Source organism: Salvia splendens, chromosome 22 (assembly GCF_004379255.2).
Source record: "Salvia splendens isolate huo1 chromosome 22, SspV2, whole genome shotgun sequence".
NCBI classification, from domain to species: domain Eukaryota; kingdom Viridiplantae; phylum Streptophyta; class Magnoliopsida; order Lamiales; family Lamiaceae; genus Salvia; species Salvia splendens.
This window is the reverse complement of record NC_056053.1, coordinates 21,956,935-21,975,682: the sequence shown is the minus strand read 5'-3', so window position 1 is coordinate 21,975,682 and position 18,748 is coordinate 21,956,935. Positions and strand designations below refer to the sequence as shown.

Below are 18,748 nucleotides of genomic sequence, written 5' to 3'. Positions count from 1 at the left end.
TTGAACTACAGTGGACGTTTTTCTTGGAGAAGCCTCAAGGTTATTTTAGTTATTACCAAACTATGCTTATAATTTTTGTGGCAATAATATCATCTTTCAATAGTTTTGGGAAAAAGTAAAATAAAAGAGTTGGTATGATTGCTAAGTGAAAGAGTGGAAGCTATTATCATGAATTTGTGATGAGTAATGTAATGGAGTGGTCCATTTATGTAGTGCTCCATCTATTCTATATGCCATAATGTCTTTTTCTTATCCCGATAAATATTTATATACACTCACAAAATGGTAGTTTTGACATCTTGTGAAAAGATCATTTATTAGAATTAGCTAGATGGGCGAAGATCTTGTGGCCTTGTGGGCATACAATTTATGAGAAAAAATTCCCTAGTCTAGACATACCCACAATTTAGATCAAATTCATATGCAATTGTTACTTATTTTGCTAGTATTTCTATAAATATTTATGTGGGAATATATAAATATTAGAAAAAGAGAACTACCCCCTATCGCAAAATAATAGGAAAGATATTACAAGCCGCGAATCTCGCTTAATAGGATAGATATACTCTAACTCTACTATTATCATCATCAAATTTTATCTTAGTTAACTGATGTATTTTTTTCTTTTAAAAAATAAAGCTAGGCAGCAAGAAAACAATCCACTTGGGAATTGGGATGGAAGCAAATAGATAAATGTGAATGCATGCATAAGTCAATGTTTTATATCAATTTGTGTTAGGGTGTTCACATTATTGGAACTAACATCACATCATTTTAGTTATTGAGGTATATTTAATTGAGTTCGAAATTTCTATCATAACAATGTCATGATTTTATAAAATTTGTTCAAATCAACTAAGGATAAATTCTTTTGTGTCACCACTAACTTTTATGAATTAATGAATCGTAAGTAGGAAAATATAATCATTGATTGTGGAAGTAGGAATCATGGAATATAAAGTAACTAAACAAACTAAAAGATACTCATTGCATGGACGGAAATGTATGGATCCATAATATAGCATAAAAAATTTAAAAATTAGTGATTACTCAAGTCTCAAACCAAGTCCTCGAATCATCTATAAAAATTTGGAATATTATCTTAAACAACAAATTTAGTACATAGGCGATTCTAATGAATTCCTTTCCTTTTTTCCAAATCTAGCAATTTGACTAAGCTATAATACCAATAATCACGGTTAGAGCATCCACAAGACCACAACCGTGCTCTTGGCAGCGAGCATGGTTGTGGGCCCGACTCCACTTTTTCTACCTGCTCTCTAGCGAGAGCACAACACCCACAGCTGTGCTCTTCCGTAAGGACGAGCATAATTCAATTTAAAATTCAATTAAACAAAAACATTTCCATAATATTAAAATTTATTAAAAAACGACAATAAATATTTAAATTACAAATAAAATAAAAAAGACACAATTAAAATCCTAAAATTAAAAATTACATAATTAAAATACTAAAAATTAAAAATTACATAATTAAACTCCTAAAAATTAAAAATTACTACATAATTAAAAACTAAAAATACCCCGTGGACGACTACTCATCCGACGGCACTACTCCCAATTGTCTTTGAGAATGGATATGAGAGAATGAAGATGAGAATGAAAATGAGAGAATGAAGATGAGAATGAAAATGAGAGAATGAAGATGAGAATGAATATGAGAGAATGAAGATGAGATTTGTATAGTTTGGTGTGAATTTTTGGGTGTGAAAGTGAGGTATTTATAGATGAAAATGTGTATTTTTGGGAAAAAAAATAAAAAAAAATTAAAAAGTGGAAAATGGTGAAAAACGGATATATATTTTTTGGGAAGTGAAAAAAATATTTTTTTTATTTTTAATCGGTTTTTTAATTAAAAACCGATTTTTAATAAAAAAAACGTTGCCCAATCGCTGCTCGCCACGTCGCCTGCTCGCTGGCACGGACGCGCTTGATGCAGTGAGCAGCGCCGTGCCAGCGGCGGCGGACCTTGTTCTTGCCAGCGGCACGGACGGACGCCGTCCGTCCACCGTTTTGCATGCTCTTACGTAGATAAGGTTGCGTCATGTCATGTCATCCGCATCCAAATTATAGAGGAATGCAATATATTACATCCGCCCATAAAAAATAGGCTTGATAGTGACTCAAATTTAAATGCGAAATTGAATAAATAAGAAAGATGTAGATAGAAAGGTAGATTAAAGCTTGCTATAAATCGATAGAGAAAATTTTTAGCTGATAATCCAAATATAAAAAAACAAAATTATTTTTGATAAACGTAGTTAGTATAATCAATGGGTAAATAAAAACCGTCTCCGCTTCTTTGCCCCGTCCAAACCTAGCGATGGATTAGTAAATTTGGCAATAAATCCAAATAATATATGCATATTTTTGTTAATGTTTTACAACAATTTTAATTAAAGTATTTATATTTTTGAAGAATAGTCGACCTACAATATTCAGTAAAGATAAATTTATCGGTATATAAGTAGAAGTATATGAGGAGAGAATTATATTTAGGGATGTAAGTGTCGTACGCAACCTGTGGGCTGACCCGAATAGCCTGCAAATTTACAGGGTTAGGGCCGGAAATATCTACCCCGATAAAATTAAAACAGATAAGCCCGCACCCGATTAACCCGCAACTCGTTAGGGCCAGACTCGAAACCCGATGGGCTGACCCGAAAACCCGATAAAATTTCTATTATTCTATTTTTTTACTCCTAATTCGACACTTCATTGACTAATTTTATGATATAGATAACTAAAAAAAATAACTTTCAATTTTATATTAAATATAAAAGTATATATTGAATTTTATTAATATTATAATTATTAAATAAATTAAACTCACTAAAAAAATATTTAAATTTCTAAAACATATATTAAAATTTCACGAAATATATCAAATATTAGTATCACAACCCGGTTAGCCCGCACCCGATTGACCCGCAACCCGACTAGGGTTGCCCCGAAACCCGATAGGCCGACCCGATTGACATCCCTAATTATATTGCTAACTCAATGCTTAATTGCTAACTATAATTAAATAATAACTCTTAGATATTCAAATCAATGGCCTAGATCATCAGTCTCGAAATGTCAATACGATAAAAAAAAGTCAATAAGGGTATTAAGGTCAATTCACAACAAATTAGTTGTAATTAACTTTTTAAAAAAAACACATTACTTTAAAACGCATATAACTTTCTCGATTTAAATTATTTTTTCGCACAACATATATCAAATTAAAGATAATTTCATAAGGATTCTAACGAGATCTCACTTGCATATGTTCCGATTTCAAAATTTTTAAAAAAATTCAAAAATTTGCAATTTTTCGTACTGCAACTAATGTCACTATACTATGTAAAATATGTCAATATAATACATGTAGAATGTCATTCTTAAAGCAATGTATTGTCATAAGCAATGCGTTGATATTCTCAAAGCATTGTGTTGATATTTTCAAAACATTATACTGATATTTTCATCAAAAACCCTAATTTGGTAGTTTTTTTTAATCTTTTTCGATTTAATTAATAAAAACGAAAATTACACGGGGCAAATTTTAAACCATTAAAATTTTAAAATCCTATAGTCTTAAATTAGTTGTAGTTAGCTACTAGAGAGTGAGTTAGCAATTGATCACTCCCATATGAAAAAATAAATATTTTTAGGAGTAGTAATTATTTATTGCTGGATTTGTTCATGTATCAACAAAGTGGAAAAATTAGGAAAGAAGTTGTGGGTATCTATAGCGTAAAAAAATAAAGAGAGAAAGGTAACAATTGTTGAGCCTTATGAAAGAGGGAAAACCCGAAGAGTTTAAGGCCACCCGCAACGCGTTACGTGGGTGGCTCGAATCCCATCCCTCTGTGATGAGACGGGCGCGAGACGCGTTGCAGCGTCCTGTCCCGTCACCATCCCGCTGAGACCCACGTCACGCCGAGACAGCGTGCGAGCTGTCTCGCCACGCGCTTGCGCGACGTGGCGCGCTCAGGGGTGATGCGTGACGCCCACTCGTCGGCCGTGAGTGAGTTTCGTCACGCTGACACAATAAATCATTTTTTTTTAAATTCAAATTTAATAAAAAAATATAAATTAAAATTCAAAAACGGTAATATTACTGTTTTCGACGGTTTTCCCTTTTTTTATTTTTATTTTTTACTCTATAAATACTCCTATTTCATCCTCATTTCACACACAAATACACATATAATCTTCTTAAATCATCTCTCTTTCCACTCCAATTTTCATCTCAAATCATCTATTTTATTCTTCTCTCAAAGTTAATCGATCTAATGGATCTATTTGAGCAAATGCATCGAATAATGCAAGAATCACTTGAAGAAGATCGACGCCGGGAGGCGGAGGAAGCCGCGCCGCCCCAAAGACGCTCCCGGACTTACATCCATCATAACCGGGAGGAAGCAGCAACAAGGTTAGTACGCGACTACTTCTGCGATAACCCGGTATGGGGAGATACCTACTTCCGTCGCCGTTTCCGCATGCGGCGACCGCTATTTCTCCACATCGCAAATACATTGGAGGCCCGGGAAGAGTTCTTCCAAGAAAGGTTTGACGCCGTCGGTCGTCCCAGCCACATGACGCGGCAGAAATGTGCTGCAGCAATCCGTCTGCTTGCGACTGGACAAACGACGGATGTGTTCGACGAATACTTCCACATTGGAGAAAGCACTAGGATAATGTGCTTGATCCAATTCTGTAAAGGCGTCCGGACAGCTTTCACCAACGAATTTCTTCGGAAGCCAAGCACGACAGATTGCCAGTTTCTGCTCCTCCTTCATGAAGAAGTCACGGATTCCCTGGGATGCTTGGCAGCGTCGATTGCATGCACTGGCAATGGAAGAATTGCCCGGTGGCGTGGAGGGGGTCGTACACGAGCGGCCAAAAAGGCACCCACCCCACCATTATACTTGAGGTCGTTGCCGACTACTAGCTATGGATCTGGCATGCGTACTTCGGGGTCCCCGGCTCGAACAACAACATACACATGCTCCACCAATTCGACCTCTTCGCCGAAGTTTTGGATGGTAAAGCGTCGGCCATCAACTTCACCGCTAACAACCGGCGCTATAAAATGAGGTACTATCTTGCCGACGGCATCTACCCGAAGTGGCCAACCTTCGTGAAGACGTGCACCAGGCCTGTGAACGCAAAGCAGGCTCTTTTTTCACAGAAATAGGAGGCTGCTCGGAAGGATGTGGAGCGGGCGTTCGTGGTTTTCCAAGCGCGCTTCAACATTATCAAAGCCCCGGCTGGTACGTGGTTCATGGAGAGCATGATCGACATCATGTATACTTGCATAATCTTGCACAACATGATTGTCCAAGACGAAGGACCTGAGGCGGGAAATTGGTTCGACCCTGAAGCCCCCGGAAGCTCTACCGCAAGTAGTCCGCCTCGCAGTGGAGTGCATCCGTCTATACAAGAACGGTTCTCTATTCGGGCAAGGACACGTGATTCTACCGCCCACGCCCAACTCCAAGATGATCTAATGGAGCACATTTGGGCAAAATTTGGCGGAGGAAATTATTAAATTATGTATTTTTAATTTTTTAGGATTTTACGAATTTTATGTTGTAATTTTATTTTAATTAATGAAGTGTGTTTTTATTAATTGAATTTGTGGGAAATAAAAATAAAAAACGAAATTGAATAAATATTAATTTAAGAGACGGTTAAGAGACGAATAAGAGATGGAGGATTGCAGGTTTTGTTCCTTAGTTAAAAGATGAAGTAAAAAAGTACAGTGAGACCCATGAATAGTAATTTAAGAGACGGTTAAGGGACGAATAAGAGGAAAGTACAGTGGGGCCATAAAAAAGTAGCCATGAAAAAAGTACAGTTGTTCCTGCTTATTTTCTAAAAGCTATTAAGGGCATCAGTAACCCCGTCCCCATTTCCGGCCCCAAGTCCCCTCCACGTCATCATTCTTCTACAGTTGCGGCCCAGGCCCCAACTGCTGTAACCCTGCAGGTTGCGGCCCGGGCCGCAACTAATAAACGACACTATTCACAACTCCAGCCTATTTTGAAAGTAAAATAAAAAACACTGAAAATTTATAACACGGAAAATTTAATTTCATCGAATACTGCAAAATTACAACATATAAATTTTCAAACTGAAAATAAAATACATAAAAACATAACGTCAATGCTGGAAAACGTTGTTGCGAGTCCAAATTTCTTCGATTAGATCGGCTTGGAGGCGAGTGTGTTGTTCCTCTTGGCGCATCGCAGCTGAACGAGCCATGACATTGCGGATGTCGTGAGGAAGGCCCTGCACGGGCGGCTCGGTGACAACGTAGTTACTCCCGGTGCTGGCGAGCGGATCGTCGCTCCACAAAGTGACGTTATCTTGTTCGTCCTCAACGATCATGTTATGCATTATGATACATGCATACATTGTGTCGGCGATGTTTGACCGCTGCCAACCACGGGCCGCTCCCTTCACGATAGCCCACCGCGCTTGGAGGACTCCGAATGCACGCTCGACATCTTTCCGAGCCGCCTCTTGCCTTTGGGCAAACATTGCCCTCCGATCGGTTGTCGGAGCTGTGATAGTCTTCACGAACACGGGCCATCGAGGGTAGATCCCGTCTGCCAGATAGTACCCCATACTATACCGACGGTGGTTGGCCGTGAACTCTACGTTCGGTGCTCGCCCAGCACACAAGTCGTTGAACAATGGAGACTCGTTCAACACATTGAGGTCGTTGTTGGACCCCGCGACACCAAAGTAGGCATGCCAGATCCACAATCTGCAATCGGCAACGGCCTCCAACGCAATCGTGGGATGTGTGCCCTTGTGCCCGCTAGTGTATTGTCCTCTCCAAGCCGTTGGACAATTCTTCCACTGCCAGTGCATACAGTCGATGCTTCCAAGCATCCCCGGGAAGCCGTGGGCCCGCTCGTGCATGTCGACCAACTTGCTAACGTCGTCGGTCGTTGGCTTTCTCAAGTACGTATCCTTGAATGCTTCGACGACTGCCCGACAGAATCTAGCGAGGGACTCCCGTCCAGTAGGCTCGCTTACATGGAGATACTCATCGAACATATCTGATGTAGTTCCGTAAGCGAGTTGACGAATGGCAGACGTGCATTTCTGCAACGTCGATATACTTTCCCGGCCCACAGCATCGGTAGTTTGGCAGAAATACGGGTCACGAGCTACAACGGCGTTGACAATGCGTATGAATAAAGGCCTCCGCATCCGGAACCGGCGACGGAACATCTGATCACTCCATCGCGGATCTCTAGAGAAATAATCCGTGAAAAGCCGCAAGGCAGCTTGTTCACGGTCTCGGTGAATATACATCCGGGTACGTGGTTCCCGGGTTCGTTGTTCGTTCCAAGCTTGAATAGCAGCTTGGAAGCGTTCAACTTCGTTGTTCATTTCTTCTTGGATTGCCGGTACCGCCTCTCCTAACACTCGGGTCAATTGATCTTCGAATATTCTTTGACGAGGAGGCATTTTTTCGAATTCTAGGAAGAGATTTGAAGTTGAATGTGTATGAAAATGGAGTAGTATTTATAGAAAAAATTTTCGAATTTAAAATAAAAAAAAAATTTGGTTGCGGCCCGGCCCGAGGACCGTGTAACGCTGGGCAGGGACTCGCCAGTTGCGGCCCGTCACCGTGCAACGCCGTCCCGGGCCGTGACACGGGACGCTCCCCAGGCCGGGAACGCTGCCCCGGGACGGGCCTGAGCCGTGCCGGCCTTCCGTGTAATGCATGGGACGGGCCGGGACTCGCGATTTGCGGCCCGGCCCATGGCGTTACGCATGCTCTTAATGACCTCTGTGAGTATGACCTTAAAGAGGAAAGCCAGTTGTACGGTGAAGATCCAGAAGCTTTTTCATCTCATTCTCAATTCAAAATTTTATGTGATAAGGTTGTGGAGGTTGCTCAGGAACACATTTCAAGCTCAGATGTCAGACCTCAACATGATTCTGTTTCTCTTGCAGATGATACTGAAGATATGAGCAATCATATCCAGAAACTGAAGTTATCTTGTCATAATCCGTCTTCCTTCGTGCAAAGTCCATCAAGAATGGATATTTCAAAACGTGGATGTGAGAAAAACATATTTTCAACTCATTTCTTTAGGAGAAGCCAAGACCTTGCTTGTGATCTTGGTAAGGATATGGTAGGGAAAGAGATATTTGATGTGGGTTGCCCAATAGAATTGGATTTTGATGATAGCACTGATGTTTATGGGCCAACGGAATTGGAAATGTTTCGAACTTAAAAAAAAACAAGACTTAGAATTTCAAAGAAGTTTTAAGCCGTACCAAGATTATATTGTTGGAAGGGATGAGCTGAAATGAGGATAATTTGCAAACGATGTAGTTTATTTGTTTCACCAGTGTTAGAATTGTACGAATATGCTTGGATTTTGTATTTTTTTGGTGTTAAATCTAAATGTGTATTATTGCAGCGTTGATCTGCTTTCTCTGAAACATATACTAGTACTAATTAATAGTAGTATAAAAATTAGGCAAGTGTGCTAGGGTGTTTGATGATGTGGATCAAATAGAGGTTGGAGTATTCATTCCATTTTGTTTCTTATGTTTCATGTGGCCTGCTTCTATTAAGAGGTTGGGTAGCCCCAATTTTTAATCATCATTAAAATCTTCTGCGTGAAAGGAAACATGAGTTATTTGCAACATCTTAGTGTACTGGATAGTGATTGATATGCTTCCCTGCTAGATTGGGATGACCTTGTCTCATGAGTATGATCCGTTCAACATTCAAGCAGGAAAATACACAATGATCTTGCTGCCTTTGGAATGAAAATAGCAAACAAACTTCACTCAGGCGAACCAAGTACATTCAAGAAGCAACACACTCAACTGCAAGAACTCTACTTGGTTCTTGAACAGCGAGAAAATGTACAGCTCGTTCTCTCCTCTCTCCCTAATCTGGAATAGAGCTTGAGACTCTAATTGGTGTGCGAGTGTCGACGTTTATGAGCCAAGAGTTTCATAACAGAATTCAAAAGATGACTTATTGCACTTCAGTCCCTAACTTTCTATTTTATTCATTAAGCATCCAATATGCTTAACAGTTACTACAAATTACTATTACTTAGCTTTACAGAAGTTGTTAAAAAGTATTGAGAGCGGTTGAAGAAGCCAGCTAGAGCAATGTAAGCCCTTTAAATATGGAATATGTACAACATGAGAATTCTAAGTGCTGAAATATGGTATTCTTCGTATATCTCTACATTCTCTCTGTTGGTAGCTCCGCTGAGCATTGTATGCGTTCTCGACATATTCAATTATTGATACTAACTTGAGAATGATACAGGGTTTTAATATATTTATGCAAGAGAAAAAAAAAGAAAATTGGAGTAATAATGAAGAGAGAGAAAGTGTGATTAGTTTTTTTTAAATGTGACATCAAAGACGAGGGTCACCGACTAGGTGGCTTAAAGCATCCACAATAGGAACGAATGTCCCGACCGACATTCCAAACACCTCCTGCCACGTCATAAGGACATCCCACAACACTGCCACGTCATAAGGACATTCCACTATATAACAGTGGACATCCCCAAGGACATCCCGACGGACATCCCAATAATAAAAATTCACAAATTCACAAATATGCAATTTTACGGAATTAAAATTTCGACATGAATACATAGTTCAAATTTATTTTAAAAAAACATACACGATTAAATAAAAAAAATATATAGTTAAAAAAATACATAGTTCAAATTTAAAAAACATCCAAAAACTTCGACACACGCGGCCCCCGCCTCACTCCTCGTCGTCCCCTTGGCCAGACCTGCCGTCACTCCCGGGCAGGGGTGCGAGACCCAACTCGCGCCTCATACTGTCGATGACCCCCTTCAACATCTCCTTGTATAAGGGGTCAGTCGCCTCCCGCCACTTTTCTATGGTGTCGAGTAAAGTATGATTGTGCTGCATGCGCGCGAGGTGGGTGAGTTCGGCATTGTCCTGGCTAGGAGCTGCCGATTGGACCTCGTGGGACCCGCTGGCGCTTCCCCTAACCGTCCGCATCGGGGAGGTCGTGGGAATCGGCACTGCTGCTGTACTCGCCGGAGGAGTTGAGCTTCACCCGCTTCGGCCAGCCAGCTTCAACACCCGCAAAAAACTTGGCGGAATCTTGCAGCACAAGATTGACATCCCAATATTTGAAGACGCCGAACTTCTTCTTCTTGTCGATGAACTGCTGCATGGACAAACTCTTCACATCCTCCATGGACATGCCGCTGGTTGCCGTACGGACGTTGTTTTCGTAGATGCCGGTAAATCGGGTGAACGATCTCCTCAGCCGCTCCCACTGTTTCCGGCATTGCTCTCCATCGTGAGTCCTCCCACCTGCCGGGCTAGCCCCGATGTAGGGATCCTCGACTATACTAATCCATTCCTTTGCCAGGGCGACGCACTCGCCTCGCTCCAGACGGTCCTCTTTCCCTCGCCGGCCTCCTCCTCCTCCTCCTCCTCTCCCTCGTCCGCCACCCCCCCTCGTCGATGAGGACACACGAGGACTCACTAGTGCCCTTGCCCTTGCCCTTCCCTTTGCCCTTCTTCTTCGACTTTCCTACCGCTGGTGGTATCTCAGTGGGAGACTCCCTGACCGGAGATATCACCAACTCCTCCAAAGAGAAAGTCTCAATGACGGTGAACTGAGTCTCAAGTGGAGTACTCTATGAATCACTAGACAATAAATCCATGTATGGGCGACACACATTGTCCCCAGGCGATTGAGGGACCCCCACTCTGCTGCTCCTGCAGCAGCAGGCATGTCCTGTATCATACCGGGCATCATTCCCCCCATCACGGGCATCATTTGGGGCACCGTCCCTCCACTACCCTTGAGGCATTTGGGGCACTGTCCCTCCACTCCCCCAGGGCATTTGGGGTACCATCCAAGGGCACATATTATAGTACCCGCCCATTATCGCTGGCATTTGGGGCATCATTTGGGGCATCCCTGCAGTTCCGCCGGCGTTTCCCCCACCTCCAACGGGGAACTTCGGCGTTTGTGAATCGCTCATGGCGGGAGAATCACTGTCATGCTCCATTTATCTTCGCAAGAAATGAAAGTAGAGAGAGAGAAAGTGCGAATGAAATGAAGTGCAACGAGCCTTATATATAGAGTTTAAAAAAAACAAAAATTGGGACGTCCGCCGGGACGTCCGACCGCAATAGCGGACGTCTGCCCCGACGTCCGCTATTGCGGATGCTCTTACAGGCAACATGGCACACCGAATTTTGGTTTTAAACACTATTTTCCCATATCCATTTTTCCGACCTGTATAAATACTCACTTGCTACTTTATTTTTTAAAGTAAACCTCGATAAATTTTGGAATAGCCTCGTTGAGAGTGTTCACCCCTTTGTGTGTTTGGTTATCTTGAGAATTTCATTGCAATGATAATGGTTACATTTCTGGCTTAGCTATTTTTGTAGAAGCATGTTCTTAGTTTACTGTTAGCTAGAGATGAAGCTTTGTAGATGGTTGCCCATAATGAAAGTTGCCTTCAGCATTTTATTATTGTTTACAAGAACAAATCTTGGGCTATCTATGATTGTTTGAGTTCGTATAATTTGTCTACCCGATCCCAATCTCAAAACCCGACACCTATCTTGTTTCTTCATTTTACCAAACAGTTTTTGCGCGCCTCAAAATGCCAGCAAATTCGCTGCACAGATTCTCATACAGTGTTCTGGTTCAGCTAGTAACTTCTTGTAATGAAAGTAATAATTATGAATTTTTGAAGTAAGCACATTTTTAATCATACTACCCACCATCCCTACAAAGCTTCAACCTTTTCATCATAAGTACTTTCCCCTTTTCTCTTTCCATTCAAATTCTTCCACGAAAGTAGTGCTACATTAATAAGTGAAAAAAATTCCATTCTTGGAAGCTTTATGTACGTGGTAAAGATTTTCACATTTGGAGTCCAGAAATGAAAATGGGTGTTTCAATTTTGGAGTTCCTAGCTGCTTTGGCAACAGCCCTTTTGCTGGGCTCCTCTCTTGCTCTCTCTCCAGATGGTATAGCATCTTCTTTCGCCAAAGTCATTGTAAAAATCTAGTCTTTTTGATCTTCTCTCTCTAGGTCTTACACTGTTGGAAGTGAAGGCCAGTTTGAATGACAGCAACAACTTTCTGAGTAACTGGGAAGATATTGATGAATCTCCCTGTAATTGGACTGGTATTGCTTGCAGCCCACATGACCAAAGAGTGATATCTATGTATGTGTAACCCTTATTTTTGCTCTCACATTCATGTTCATTCATCAAATTTTCAGCTTATATTGATAGGAATTTTGTTTTTGTGCATTTAGAAACCTACCACATATGCAGCTTGGAGGAATTATACTCCCTAGCATTTGTGCACTCAACAAATTACAGAGACTGTGAGAGTCCCTCTTGTAATCTTGTTGTTTTAATTGTCAGTTTACAAGCATATTCGTTTATCTAATTTGCTTGTTTTGAATTGTTTGATTTAGGGCACTTCATCAGAATAGTCTTCATGGCTCTATTCCTAATGAGATTGCACAGTGTTCTGAACTCAGAGCCTTGTAAGTGGAAATGTGGAAGCTCTTTTTTGGCGATTTACATAGTTTTTCTTGGAATGAATTGGTGTTCTTATGGGATAAAAAGTGATCCTTATTGTGAGATTGTGTAGGTATCTTCGAGCGAACTATTTTCAAGGAGGAATACCTTCGACTATTGGAAACGTTTCTATGCTGACCATATTGTAAGATCAATGCTTATTTTCTTCAGATTGTAGCATCTGTTTAATTGATGTCTAGCTTTATTGATGTATGTATGTGATGTGATGCATAGGGATTTATCGAGCAATACACTGAAAGGTGCTATACCGTCTTCTCTAGGTCGTTTAACGCGTCTAGCATATCTGTAAGTTACATAACATTCTGTCATACATGCCACTCTATTGCTTCAAGGAGATGTTGACAGCAAAGTTTTTTATGCAATCTTTCCAGAAATTTGTCATCAAACTTCTTGTCTGGTGAAATCCCTGATGTTGGTGTGCTAAGCAAGTTTGGGAGCAAATCGTAAGATCCTCCGTCTCGAACTTCATCATTAAACAGATCGAATTTTTTCCAACAATATTCAGAAACTGTTCTAAAGTTCTATGCTTATGCTTAGGTTTATTGGCAATTTAGATCTGTGTGGCCAACTAGTAAACAAGCCTTGTCGAACTTCACTTGGTTTTCCGGCTGTATTTCCTCATGCTGAAAGTGACGAAGCAACAGGTATCACATGCTTTCTAGTAGCAACCGCTAAAAACACAGCTCTGGTTTACGGATTTTACAGCAAGTATTAACACAAACTTGTAGGTTCGACAGTGCACAAGCGATCCTCTCACTACATCAAAGGTATCGTGATTGGAGCAGTATCCATGTTAGGCGTTGGGATTATTTTCCTTCTCGGTTTTCTCTGGGTTTGGCTGCTGACGAAGAAAGAGAGAGCTGCAAAAACTTACACAGAAGTGAAAAAACAAGTACATCAAGAAGGAAGTATGAACAAATGCCTCAACAAATTTATCAGATTCCTTCGATCCTTTTTATATCTTATTATCTACTTGTTGATATTGTAACAGGAGCCAAGCTCATAACTTTCCATGGTGACCTTCCATACCCTTCGTGCGAGCTTGTAGAGAAAATCGAATCTCTTGAAGAGGAAGATGTCGTTGGAGCTGGAGGGTTTGGAACTGTATATAGAATGGTTATGAACGACTGTGGAACTTTTGCGGTAAAGAAGATTGACGGGACGAGACAAGGCTCGGATCAGGTGTTTGAGAGAGAGATCGAGATCTTAGGCAGTGTCAAGCATAGAAATCTCGTAAACCTAAGAGGTTACTGTCGTCTCCCGACAGCAAGGCTTCTTATATATGACTACTTAGCCATGGGAAGCTTGGACTATTTCTTGCACGGTATAGCTCTCCTCGTTCGAATGCAATGAAAAAACACGATGTTTATCATATGGTTACTAACATTTGCCACTCAATGTGATCAGACAATATCCATGAAGAGTGTCTGCTGAACTGGAACGCTCGTATGAAGATAGCTATTGGCTCTGCTAGAGGAGTGGCGTATCTGCACCATGACTGCTCTCCGAAGATAGTCCATCGTGATATAAAGTCGAGCAACATCCTCCTTGATGAAAAACTAGAGCCCCGTGTGTCAGACTTCGGCCTTGCTAAGCTGCTGGTGGACGAGGATGCTCATGTCACGACCGTGGTTGCAGGCACATTCGGCTACTTGGCTCCAGGTTTGTTTCAATTCATAAAAGTAGGAGCCTTTTACGGGGAATGTGTAATACAGGGGTTTTAAACACGGTGCAGAGTACTTACAGAGCGGTAGAGCAACAGAGAAGTCGGACGTGTACAGCTTTGGGGTGCTGCTGCTGGAGCTGGTGATGGGGAAAAGGCCAACGGATCCAATGTTCGTGCAAAGGGGATTGAATGTGGTGGGATGGATCAACACACAGAATAGAGTGGAGGATATAGTCGACAGGAGGTGCAGGGACGTGACAATGGAGACGGTGGAGGTGCTGGTTGAGATAGCAGCGAGATGCACAGATGCAGACCCTGAGGCACGACCGACGATGCAGCAGGTGCTGCAGTTGTTGGAGCGGGAAGTGATATCGCCGTGCCTCAGTGACTATGAGTCTTATTCAGATAAGTGCTGAAGTGCTATTGAGTAAATGCAGCATTTTGCTGCACAACAATCATTGTACATTGTTAATGAATGGCATCTGTGGTTGGCTTGGTTTTCGCTACTAGTCCCTATTCGCAGTTCTGATTATGTATCTAAAACTGGCAGTTACGGTTTTGTGTCCAAACCGGCGGTTTTTGGCCGGTCGTATGACAATTTGGATCAAAACTGTGGTTTATTGCTGGTTTTGGTTTGTAGCTGTCGGTTAATTGACGGTTCACAGTTCGAAATATTGGAATCGAAACCGTACTAATAGAACCGTTATGCCAAGTTACAAGGAAAAATCAAGAAAGAATCTTCCTTTATGATTCATATAATAGACCTGTCTCTGGTAAGAACTGAAATTGACCACCAACAAAATCTATCATAAATGCATAGGTAAATTGTAGGAATACATGAAATCCAGTAAAAATCAGGAAAAATGAAATAGAGTTGTGATACATTCATGGTGTTTAAGAGCATTTTATCCAGCAACAATTCCAAATTTCCTTGTATCATATGCTGTTTGAGTAACTCAGGACAAACGTGGTTATGCATCTCGTTGTACCTTCATCACAGATGCATCTCGTTGGCTGCTTGACTAATGGGGATCACCCCGGTGGATGAGACAAGAGCATCAATGGGGACATCATTGGGGGTGATAGGTATAACACCATCTTCCAATATTTGCAGTGAATATGAAAGAGCAACTATACATAAAAGCAAAATGAATGTGTCAGTATATGTAAAGACATGTAGAAGCTAAAACTTCGAACGTATGTACGAGTGTAAAGGATACAGAAACGCACCAAATAGAGGTTTCTTCCACTTACGGTTCTTGGCAAGCTCTTGGTATTTTGTGAGGAATGTATCATAATAACTTCGGTATATGAATTGCAACATCGGAAGAAACAAAAAGGGAGATGGACATCAATGTGTTTGATGAAGATAGAATATCATAGCTAAAACTAAGAGAGAAAACAAAATGGTGGCACTTAATGCTGTCTCCATCAAAATCTTAAATTTTTATGTAACTCCGTATTCTTTTGCCTTTGGCAGTAATCTTTCTGACATGAATATAAATAGATCATACATTAAGGCAATAAATGACAATACTACTGCAAATTATTCTTTCTATATTGAGATTTGTTACTTTCAGGTTCTAGAAATTTCTGAAGATCTTCAAGTATACATAGATTCATGATATCATAACCGTATAAAATCCAACATATCAAGGACAAGAATCAGGGACATACCCTCCCCCGCGGCCAATGCGCCTACCAGATTTGTCAAAAGCAAGCCCTGCAAAATTAAAGAATATATGTACTTACACTTTATGTTGATGGAAACAGGTATCTAGTCGAATCAGTACATTAGGTTTCCTAGAAGAATCATAATTGAAAAGGTTTGAAGCCTTACCAGGTAAAAGAAACAAATCTACAGGTGCATCTGCAAGCATGACTGCATATGAATAATTAAGCTTAGTTAGAATCAGAGATCATTTTGAGTGACCAACTAACAAGCATAACTGTTCTTAAACTCCTTTCTCGTATAACATACAGTTCAAAGCTATGCATTGCATTTTAAGCCTATTTATCAAGACGATCACAGCATGGAAGAAACATTTGATATAACTGTCAAATTAAAAGAAATTAAGCAAAAACGCATGCTGTTCAACAGTTAGTATAGTGAGGAACTTTACATACCGTCTTCACGTTCCTTCCCCTCAGCATCGCAAGATTCAGGTTCCAAAATATCCATTGAGTTTGCAACCAAATCATCCATCCTAGTGATGTTCAGCATCCTCATGAAACTGTTCTTGTCTTCCACCCTCGGAACATAGAGCTTCTTCCTCGCCTGCGAATCATCATCTTATCGCACAACGGGCAAATTAGAACTCATTTCACCACACACAATCTCATAAAGAAATCCCCCTTATCCCATTGCATACACCTCTACCTTCCCACTTTTCAACCCAAACGAGTGACATTGTGCAAAATCACATAATACAAAATGCTAAGAAAGGATTATTGCTTCATGCATTGCACCAAATAGGCTTCACATAGCACCACAGACTGCACTTACCAAAAATTCATTTTTTTAAATCCATAAAAGTCCTAGAATCAAAATGCAATTTGAAATACAATTGGAACAAGTAAGATCACATATAAGCCAGCTCAAGCAGATGATACTCCTTAATCAATTCCTACACACACACACACACACTACCTTGGGGTGTATTCTTCAAGATTTCAGACAACACTTTAGAAGTATCAACTTCTCTCAAAGCAGCACAGCTGATATAAGCACAGAGTCGTGTACAAGACTTGAACCAAGGAGCCTCCAAAACCACACGCTGGATTGCCTCATCTGCATCAACAAAAAAACCCACATTTCAAAATCCAATCTTTCTCCAGAACGGAGAGAAAATCATCCAAAAATGTAAGCATTGGTTATTGGTGATTGCCTTCTTGAGATCTGAGGGCGGGGTCCATTGACTTGAGCTGTTTCCTGACTCTGGAGCGAAGCGCCTTTTTCTCCTTGAAAAGGGCTTCGAGAGGTGCGGCGGCGCTCATGGTGGTGGAGGAGCGTAGATTGAGAATGGGTAGAAAAGGCGATGCGGCGGTTGGTGAAACCAGTTGCGGTATCATCCGCTCTGCAAATCTCTGTACGCGCCGACCTATTATGGTCATTTTATCTTGTCAATATTTCATTTTTCTATTATTTAAACTGCAAAATATTGAAAAATCAAACAAATCTTTATAGAAAAAAGAGTAAAGGTCAAAATTGGTCCTGAACATATGCTCATTTTATCATTTTGGTCCTAAACATTATCTTTTGAATTTTTTGGTTCTGGACATTTCAAATCGGATCACAATTGGTCCTCCGTTAACAATTCCGTTAATATTTAACGGTCAACGATTTTAATCACAATTTTGACCAACTTAAACAAATTTTAATTATTTAATCATCAAAAATATTTTTTTAAATAAAATTATAAATAATTTGATTATTTAAATATTGTTTAAGTTGTAATAAATAATTTATGATTTTTTGATGATAAACACAATTTTGACCAACTTAAAAAAATCTTAAGTATTTAATCATCAAAATTATTATTTTTAAATAAATCATAAATAATTTAATTATTTAAAAATTGTTTAAGTTGTAATAAATAATTTATGATTTTTTTATGATAAACACAATTTTGACCAACTTAAATAATTAAAAATTATTTAATCATAAAAATTATTTTTTTAAATAAAATCATAAATAATTTTGTTATTTAAAAATTGTTTAAGTTGGAATAAATAATTTAATTATTTAAAAATTATTTAATTATTTCTAATAAATAATTTATGATTTTATTTAAAAATAATAATTTTGATGATTAAATAATTAAAAATTGTTTAAGTTGGTCCAAATTGTGATTAAAATCGTTGACCGTTAAATATTAACGGAATTGTTGACGGAGGACCAATTGTGATCCGATTTGAAATGTCCAGGATCAAAAAATTCAAAAGATAAAGTTTATGACCAAAATGATAAAATGGGCATATGTTCAGGACTAATTTTGGCCTTTACTCTAGAAAAAATGATTTCTCATGAAGACGATTTTTGTTCAAATTTCTTCAGTTTTTTTTTTCTTTATCTTTTTTTGAGGGCAACTGTTACTTCTGAAAGTGAAGATTGAGCAGTGTGTTTTAGAATGAGATATGGAACATAAATATTGTCTAATCTTGGTAAATTCAACTTTAAAAATAGTTTTAGATTATATACAAAATTTATATTTCTGTGTGTCATGTTTTAATTTAGACCTGAATACGATATTTCCGGCATAAACTAATCTTATGTTAGCAACCGTAAAATATTTTTAATATTTTAAATCACTTTTAAAATTCATGCCAAGTAAGATAAAAAAAATCATGTAGAACGCCATTTCCAATTAGTTGTGTCAAATATGATAATTAAAATGAAAAACAGAAAAAAAGCCACCAAGTTTAGTCAAATTATAGT

At 39.5% G+C, this 18,748-nt stretch overlaps 2 protein-coding genes across 3 annotated transcripts; one reads left to right on the top strand and one right to left on the bottom strand.

Moving 5' to 3' along the window:
- The first annotated feature begins 11,432 nt into the window (after window positions 1-11,432).
- On the top strand, window positions 11,433-14,819 carry LOC121787657 (LRR receptor-like serine/threonine-protein kinase FEI 1). Of its 2 annotated transcripts, none has more exons than XM_042186461.1 (12): window positions 11,433-12,060; window positions 12,125-12,260; window positions 12,353-12,424; window positions 12,518-12,589; window positions 12,697-12,768; window positions 12,858-12,929; window positions 13,016-13,087; window positions 13,182-13,288; window positions 13,430-13,552; window positions 13,636-13,968; window positions 14,052-14,306; window positions 14,380-14,819. In XM_042186461.1, exons 1-12 carry the CDS (start codon window positions 11,973-11,975, stop codon window positions 14,724-14,726), a joined length of 1,749 nt encoding a protein of 582 aa, XP_042042395.1. In that variant the 5' UTR covers window positions 11,433-11,972; the 3' UTR covers window positions 14,727-14,819. The 2 variants fall into 2 exon arrangements, with proteins under 2 accessions (XP_042042395.1, XP_042042394.1); XM_042186460.1 differs by having other exon boundaries at window positions 11,439-12,060; window positions 13,373-13,552.
- Window positions 14,820-15,096: 277 nt separating this feature from the next.
- Window positions 15,097-17,443, bottom strand: LOC121787658 (5-formyltetrahydrofolate cyclo-ligase, mitochondrial-like). Its single transcript, XM_042186462.1, has 7 exons — window positions 17,199-17,443; window positions 16,961-17,101; window positions 16,438-16,602; window positions 16,151-16,192; window positions 15,988-16,033; window positions 15,541-15,611; window positions 15,097-15,441 (listed from the first exon to the last, which is right to left on the bottom strand). Exons 1-7 carry the CDS (start codon window positions 17,422-17,424, stop codon window positions 15,305-15,307), a joined length of 828 nt encoding a protein of 275 aa, XP_042042396.1. The 5' UTR covers window positions 17,425-17,443; the 3' UTR covers window positions 15,097-15,304.
- Window positions 17,444-18,748: the final 1,305 nt, after the last annotated feature.